At 40.2% G+C, this 9,056-nt stretch overlaps 1 protein-coding gene across 1 annotated transcript; it reads left to right on the top strand.

The window, feature by feature from the left end:
* The first annotated feature begins 4,327 nt into the window (after positions 1-4,327).
* On the top strand, positions 4,328-8,731 carry adrb2a (adrenoceptor beta 2, surface a). The gene is made up of 2 exons (XM_079891969.1): positions 4,328-4,539; positions 4,708-8,731. The coding sequence occupies exon 2, from the start codon at positions 4,711-4,713 to the stop codon at positions 5,929-5,931; it is 1,221 nt and encodes a 406-aa protein (XP_079748095.1). The 5' UTR covers positions 4,328-4,539; positions 4,708-4,710; the 3' UTR covers positions 5,932-8,731.
* The last annotated feature ends 325 nt before the right edge of the window (positions 8,732-9,056 follow it).

The raw sequence follows: 9,056 nt of genomic DNA, 5'->3' as shown, positions 1-9,056 counted from the left end.
GATGAGGTAATAATGAATCAGAGACTAAGTTTCATCAGAATGACACACACACACACACACACACACACACACACATATATATATAATACACACACTGTGTTTTTGCACTTTACAGGCCAGGTTGCTTTGTTCTCTTGGAGCATCTGGCAAGACTGATAAATTATTATTTAAAGTGTCAAAGCAGTCTGGCAAGTTATTGTTATTCCATTCTGTTCAATGGAAACTGCAGTTTGGGCACTTAAGTGGCATACAACAATTCATCCTTCAAATCTAAGCAATGGCAGTGTTTCAAAAGGGTGGGCCAAAGGTGATTAATTATGAAGTTCACGAACATTAGCTTTCAGAAATTATAATACAGAAAAAAAAGTAATATTTTCATACTCTAAGAACACCACTGTGTCTCCACCTGCAACAGCCCGACTCATTATCAGTCTTATACAAAAAACTCCTTTAGGACATATCCACACGCCCCTCCTCTCCTTGAGGATTTCAGCTCTCGGAGAGTGTATGCTTACAGTGAGCTATGATGTTGAGCCAATACATACCAAGCCAAGAAGAAACTACATGAAAACACCGCTCCCACTGCAGTATTCACTGGCGGCAATGTCTCCATAGAGCACATTCTGGAAGACCACTATCCATTTTTCACCAGTGCCCTTTATAACTTTGCCAGCCAGCATCTGGATTTCCTGATCACGGGGGTGTTGGAATTTATGAATGTCTGGAAGATCACAGAGATATTAGAAAAATAAACAGTTGAGTTCAATGGAACTCTCCACATGCAGATCAGTATTCAGCACTGAGATTAGTTTAGATTAACCTCTACAACATATAAGGCCTCTCTAGTCCCACTCGTCTGTGAGCGAAGCCAACTGTAACAATGATTTTGTCACTGATTCCCGAAAAGCACAACATACAGGCTTGCGTAGAATGATTGTATTATGAATCATGAACTCACAGAATATTCCATGACCAAAATTAGCTTTTGTACGAGTTAATATGGACAATGGATTTTTCAGCTCCTTATTTGTCAAGAGCAACACACTCTGCTCCAACTGTTTGTGTTCTTTCTAAATCGTATAATATGAAAAGTACGCTTATCTAAAAAGCATGATAACTTATATATAGTCCCGGTGTGTCCATGCTGGTGTCTGTGCCGGTGTGTCCATGCTGGTGTCCATGTGTCCGTGTCCGTGTTTGTGCCGATGTGTCCGTGCTGGTGCCGGTGTTCGTGCCGGGATTCCGTGGCAGTTTCTGTGCCATTGTCTGTGTCAGTGGCGGGTTTCCATGCCGATGTGTCTGTCCTGGTGTCCGTGCCAATGCGTTCGTGCCGATGTGTCCGGGCTGGTGTCCGTGCCTATGCGTTCGTGCCGATGTGTCCGGGCTGGTGTCCGTGCCTTTGTGTTTGTGCCGATGTGTCCGTGCCGGGTTCCCGTGCCGATGTTTCCGTAGTGATTTGTCCGGGCCGGTGTCTGTGCACGTGCTGTGTTCGTGTCGGTGTCCGCGCTGTGTTTCCGTGCCAGTGCATGTGCTGGGTTTCCTCGCCAGTCCAGTTTCCGTACCGGTGTCCATGTCAGTGCCGGGTTTCTGTGCCAGTTTTCATGCCAATGTGTGTGTCCGTGCCAGTGCCATTGCTGGGTTTCCATGCCGGTCCAGTTTCTGTGCTGGTGTCCGTGTCAGTGCCGAGTTTCCGTGCCAATTTCCTGTGCAGTTACTGTGTCCGTGCTGGTACCGGGGTCCGTGCCGGTGTGTCCATGTCGGCGTCAATGCCGGTGCCAGTGTGTCCGTGTCGGTGTCCGTGTCGGTGTCCGTGCCGATGTCCGTGCCGGCATCAGTGCCGGCAGTTTACTTCATTTGTATATTTGTTAAGTTTATGTAATGCATATCTTTGTTCTTATCTTACAAAGACATTAGTTTGGCTGTAATGCTCAGTCACTTGTCAAAATAGTAAAACCAACATGAAAAAGAATCGTCATAAAATCATGAACCGTGATCCCCCCCCCCCCCCCCCCCCAAAATGCAGCCTTGATTTTTTGAGAGAATTCTCTCAAAAAACATTTTTAAAAATCTCACTGTCCACAAACATTTGAACAGTAGTGTAGAACAGTGTATGTCCATCAAATTTGCATAAAATTTGTTTGGTATGCAAAAACATGAAATTCTTGGTCTGCCCTCTTAAAAGAGAGGGAATGTAATTCCTGGTTGTTTCTGTTTAAACTCAGGACATCCAGATTTAAGCTTAGATATCTTATCTACCAGTACCAAACACTTTTTGTTACAAAAAGCCCTTTTCAGTACATTTCAAACCTGGAATAATTTGTGCTTAAGAGCTTTGCTGGACTGACAATGAATTCTTAGTTACTCTCCAGTTCATAGATCACTCCTACCCTCAATTTTTGGAATTTTCAGCCTAGACTGAAACCTCAACGACATGAGTGCTAACACTTTAAACACTTTTAAGATGTTTTAAACACGTAATTAACATTAAGTTGCAACATTTTTGCATTGAAAATGTTGGACCTTTATGAGCTGGTACCAAACAAGCTATACTTTATAATGGTCTTTTTTGAGGAACGATATACCAAGCATTCAAAAACAAAAGTATCAAATAACACTGAGGCAGACAAAGCAAAACTCACTGTACTCAACAGCGATATTGTTAACTAAAATGAAAATGTTTTTGTTAATTGAAATAAATCTGAAATAATTTCTACATTTAAAAAAATTTACAAACAAAAAATATATAAATATGATATAAATATGATAATATATAAGAGAATACCCATAAAGCACTGTGAGGGTCGAACCAAATTAATTCCTGCGTCTCGCCAGAAAATGGCGCCCACAGATGAATCATCCATTTTCTAAACCGCGCTGGTCCAATGTGGGAACAGTGTAATATTACACAGGTATAATTTTCTTTTTGATTGATTATTAATTAGTTTAATAAGGTTTATACATGCCAGTTTACATGACTGAATTCAAGATAAATCTTTTCACTACTACTGGAGCTGCCTAGTTTCAAATAATTATTAAACAGCAAGCACAATGCAAAAGCTGTAGCCCATTCATTGCACTCAGAGTCCGAATTCACTCACTCACTCACTCGCACGGACACTCATTTTCATTCACTCCTTCAAGTGGACTACATTAGTGGAGTAATGTAGGGAATAGTGAATGAGGGTATAGGGTGAACATAGCCCTAGAAGTTTCTAGTGATCCTGAAGACCTTAGCTGGTTGAGGTGTGTTTAATTAGGGCTGGAGTAAACTCTGCTGAGTAAACTCTCACACACACTAAGCAATTGGCATTTCTGAATTACAGGAAATATAAAGATATGACTCAGATGATTCTGGACATTCAGATGATACATGGACACCAGTAATTGGCACCAAGATCTTGTTACTCTTCCTAGCATGTAAACACTGTCCAGACCGGCTCAGCAGGTCTGACCCACAGGAAGCAAAGCCAGCAGCTCTAACAATGATAAGGGCATTGTGTTTCAGAAAATCCACAAAGTGAAGACGTACACAAATTTTCATTTCTGGATCATGGCTGTACACTGCTCAAGCTTTAAACCAGAGCAGACCTTCGGAATTAAGCACAAATTTGATGTTTGTGACCAAAAAATTTGAAGACCAAAAAATGTCCCTGCAAGGACAAGGACTTTGGATATTGTCATCTTTGTGGGGACATTTTATCCCCATAATGTAGAGTTTACCATATCTTTCACACACACACACACACACACACACACACACACACACACACACGCATTTGTGTTTTATTTTTGAGGGCTCTACATAGACATAATGATTTGCAGTTCTCCTCTGCTCTAGCTTGTTTAGCTTTCTAATAAACCTTGCATTGTACACTAGGATTATTGTTTTCTTTGTGTCAAATTTCTTTAATTGATAAGAATGGCTGATAAATTAAATTTGCATATGCTTGATGATTAAACATTAATACTAACAATGAATTTCGTGTGCCTACTTTAACAATAAAAAAAATTACAGTCATTTTTTAAAAGTCATTTTATCAATGTCAAAGCACTTACAGTACATTAATGTTCATCTCATGAGTTACAGAACAGAACAGTCATAAAACCTATGAAACAATGTATCAGGGCAGAATTTTTTTTTAAACAAGTGTGCATGAACAGCTTGAAATACAATTCAAAATAGTCTCACTGTAGCTGTCAGAATGTTGTTACTTAATCCTCTATTGCAGCAGCGCAGCCTTCACCTCAGCTCTCAGCTCATTGGCTGGAAGTCAGCTATGATGTCATCACAGAATGTTATAAGGGCTCTGACAAGTAGCCTGAGAGCCACATTCAACGTAACACCGCTCAGCAGAGTGACTGCGTGTGAGAGAGGTTGAGAAAAGTGCTGTGGTGACAGAGCAAGAGCAAAAGTGTGAGAGAGATAACCATGCAAGAGAAAGCCACAATGAAGGGAGGATCGACTCGTTCATAACAACCCTACAGACCTCAAAAGAGTACTTAAACATTGTATGGAAGAAGTGGAAGTCTTTTTTGGAGGTTTGTAAACAATGGCATTGTCTGCATGGAATTGCACTGTTTTTAAACTTGTTTATTTACTGTTTGCATTTAACATGGTTTACCACTCAAATGCACAAACCTCTGTGTTATTTTTTTTTTATTAACTAATTTAGAATATTCCTGCTTTTCCTTCTCAATCTCTGTCAGGTCATGGGAAGCACACAGGCCACTGCAAATGAAAGCACCTGTGAGAACATCACAAATGTTAACTCCACCAAAAGTGAAGTACAGATGGTGCTGCTGGGCACACTCATGTCCATTCTTGTCCTGGCCATCGTCTTTGGCAACGTGTTGGTGATAACAGCCATCGCCCGGTTTCAACGACTTCAGAACGTCACTAATTGCTTCGTTACATCACTTGCTTGTGCTGATCTGGTCATGGGATTGGTGGTGGTGCCTTTCGGCGCCCTTCACATCATCCTGAGCACTTGGCACTTCGGCAGCTTTTGGTGTGATTTCTGGACGGCTACTGATGTTCTGTGCGTCACGGCCAGTATCGAAACGCTCTGTGTCATCGCTCTGGATCGCTACCTCGCCATAACATCCCCCTTCCGTTACCAGTCCTTACTGACCAAGAGCAGAGCTCGCATCATTGTGCTGCTGGTGTGGGTCATTGCCGGGCTCATTTCCTTTCTACCAATCTATATGAAATGGTGGACTTCTGACACGCAAATAGCACTTTCTTGCATGAGTAACGCGACATGCTGTGAATTTTACACCAACCCTGCTTATGCTATCATCTCGTCCATAATCTCCTTCTACATCCCCCTCGTCATCATGGTTTTCGTCTACAGCCGCGTCTTCCAGGAGGCAAGAAAGCAACTGAAGAAGATCGACAAAAGTGAAGGGCGATTTCACGCTCAGAACAACAATGCCAAAAAGCTAAATGTGGTGAGCAGCCATTGCGAGGCGAGGACCGCCAAGAAGCCCAAGTTCTGCCTGAAGGAACATAAAGCTTTGAAGACTTTGGGCATTATAATGGGTGTATTCACACTGTGCTGGCTGCCGTTTTTTGTACTAAACGTGGTAGCGGCAAATATTAAGGTGGACGACTTGACGTTCAGAATATTAAACTGGATAGGCTACGCAAACTCAGCCTTCAACCCACTGATCTACTGTAGGAGTCCAGAGTTCAGGTACGCTTTCAAGGAAATCCTATGCCTCAACAGGTCACGCTACCCTAACGTTAGGCCAACCAATGGATATGTATATAGTGGGCATAGCTGGAAGAGTGAACAGAGAGGCCGAAGCAAGGGCAGCTCAGAGGACAGTGACCCAGCTGAGGGCAACTCGGAGAAAGAGGGATGCATGTCAGCAGATAAAACAAACTCTAATGGGAACTGCAGTAAAAACCTAATGAGTGTGTTATAAATCACCTTGCAAGTCCTGACTCATTCCAATGTGACTTCTCAATATGTCACATAAGGACAGGTTACGCCTCCTCTGGTAAGTGGCCAATGGTGGGTGTGTGATGGAAAAAGGGACATATTTAAAAGATTGTTTTCTTCATCTACCTCATTGTTTTCTTCTCTAGATTCACTTTATCGGTTCATTTCACCATGACCTTGCTCAAAAAGGTTAGCGCACACAAAAAACAACAACAAAATTAAAGTTAAAAATGCTTCCCGATTCAGTTTTAAATGGAAAGAAATGTTCAGAAAGAATGTACTTCTATGACAGTCAAGATGAAAGACGCTTTGAACTGGTTGTTCACTTGAGGGACTTCCTTCTTGAGTCACGTTTCTGTCATCTTGCAAAAATTGAGGAACTGAGCTGCAGTTTTAAAGAATGATCTGCTTTCATTAGATTAACAGATTAAAACAGGGGTTGCCTTTTTGAAGCAATTTTTACTTGTTACTTGGTTCAAATTGGATTCTATAAAATGTCTGAGTTAAAATTCACCCAACCAAGCACTGAGACAACACCTCTTACCACAATGCAAAAGGAAATAAAACCACATGGCCATCCCCGTTTGTTTAAGCAAAATGACAATTTCAGTCATGCGATTGATAAGCTGAGCATCCTTAGATGGAAGTCACTATATAAACCAATATAAACCAATTTATGCTGACGCACCAAACCACATTTTCACAGCATAAACAAAAACCTTAAAATACTTAAAACACGTGTGTCTGATAACAGGACTTCTCTAGTGGCTCGATTATTATCTGCGATTTGTCATTTCAGGTCTCTTAGCAGGCTCTGTCCTGAATGCTGCCAAATCCTTAATTCACCATGGGAATGTTCTTAACATTTTCCAGTACAAATAGGCAAAGTCCAACAGGCCTTCGTGTAAATCTCTGAGATTCAGTGTTTATCAAAGACATTATGTGACTCCCTCATTACCAAAAACATTATCTAGAAAAATAAATTAAGAGGTATCGAGTTTCCTGTCAGGCTCATCTAATGCACGCAGTGCAAAGCACACAGCAATTTCCCTATTCCTCGCTCACATTTCTGAATAAGGCGTTTAATCTAATGTTCCTTACATATCATGATCTGCATAAGTGGTAAACAGTTTCGATACTTGTCAGTGTTCGTGAACTATTAATTTAGGGCAAGTGGCTCTCTGTTACTGTGTAGCCTGCCTATGCTGTCTAAAACTGTGAACTTTGATCTTTAAGAAATCTCTTCGAATCAGTTGTGGCTTTTTGTGGTCCTTATCAATTTTTGTGTGTGCTTTGAGGATTTTAGACATTTCTATGTTTGCTTTCAGTGGATAAAATGTAGTTATAAAACACCATTTCTGTTCCATGGAAGCATTACATCAAAGTGCAGTTTAAAACTATAGCTTCTTAAAAGGGTGCTTTGTAAATCTGACCCAGATTTGACATTTGAAACATAAATCAAAAAAAATGTCAATGTAAATACTTAAAAGACCATAGAGATTATAATAATGCAGTTTTTCTGTAAACAGAGAACTACCAGAGACAGAGAGCATGCATGTCCTTTTTCAGGATGTGAAACTGAATGCAACAGCTTGTACAAATTTGTTAACACTGCACCCTTCTGGGAAGGTTTTTCTCTGCATGTCGCTCACCGTGAGAAACTCAGACCTGTACTATTTTGTGCTAAATGAAATATCTGTGCAATCCCTAATTGTGGCAATGCCATTTCCTGTCGTTTCCTGTTGTTAACCTGTTGAGTAAAGTGTTTACATTCATAAATGTCTTATATGGTTCACAGTTAATTGGCATGCAACCCCTCATGAATTGCACCTTCATCTTAGTGATTAAGCAATGCTCTGGAGTTAATGTCACGCTACATACATCATATTGATGTCACCTTCAGCATTTACACCAAGTAATTTTACCATTGAAAATTGAACAAATCTGTTCAAATTTGTAAGGTCCAGTCATATCATCGCCAAGAAAAAGCCATTTTATACATACAGGTGGTCATACAAATAGGTGGTCAAGGTGACCAGCCAAACATTACTTATTGTAAACCCCCTATTATTAGAGGCTTAAATAACATTATAACGAATGACACTGAGAATAGGGAATTTATACAATGACATTTGAAACAAAAAAGTTTGCTTTGCAAAATGCTGCAGTTATGCAAATAGATCCCAGTATAAATTTACAGTGTCACACTGGCCAGTGAAATATATATATAAAAAAAAAAATACTTGGTGCATATTGTAGTCCATCTTCTGAGTCTGTACAGCTTAAAAGGGAACAAGACATTTTAGCAGGACTGGCTTTTTTTCATAGGCACACACTTGGTTTTAAAATGTTCTGCTCCACAGTTGAAACAGACATTTTGCCTGCAAGGAGATTAACTGTCACATTTGCAAGTACAGACACAGTGTGGACAGCCTCTTACTGATGCATGAAGATGTGATTAAAAATGCCCTGAATATTGCCTTAATGATAAGAGCAGATTTCACAATCATAATGCAAATGAACACTGCAGTAGGCAAAAGTTCAAACAAAACTATCCACTCCACAACCCTCTTAGGAAAGCTTAATTCATGGCATGTGTACTGTATATAATGTTGTTCCAGTTAAATGTTTACCTAGATTCCTTTGAGCAACTTTCGCACAAGATTTATCACTGTTTCGTTGAACTACAGTGAAATACGTTCAACCATATTTGTCTTAGTGGTATTTATGAAATACATATGTCATGCCATTTGTATTCTGTAATAAATTATGTATTTAATGAATGCCTGGATGTGACTGATGTTTTTTTTTCAATGTTTGGAGGAAAAGGTGCAAAGCACTAAAATGTTTCTGTAACAACAAAGCAATCACAGCCATTACAGCATACAGCTTTAGGGTTTGCAAAGGATCCAAAATGCTTCTAAAGTGTTTCTAAGCATATAGCTACATGATACAGAAAGCGTAGCTTTATTCAGCCAGTCCAAGAGTGCTTATACAGTATGACTTTGTTATAGTATTAGATTCAACACTTATCAGCCGCCTTTTATCTTAGGCCATCAGAAGGAATTTTCCCTCACCATTCAAGAGTAAATCAATCAGTGAATCACC

Source organism: Squalius cephalus (genome assembly GCF_949319135.1).
Source record: "Squalius cephalus genome assembly, chromosome: 14".
Lineage (NCBI taxonomy): Eukaryota > Metazoa > Chordata > Actinopteri > Cypriniformes > Leuciscidae > Squalius > Squalius cephalus.
Note: the sequence above shows the minus strand (reverse complement) of the source record. Positions and strands in the feature narration are given on the sequence as shown.

Bases quoted from the DNA above. Each gene is read 5' to 3' on its own strand.
- adrb2a (XM_079891969.1), top strand. From the start codon at position 4,711: ATGGGAAGCACACAGGCCACTGCAAATGAAAGCACCTGTGAGAACATC.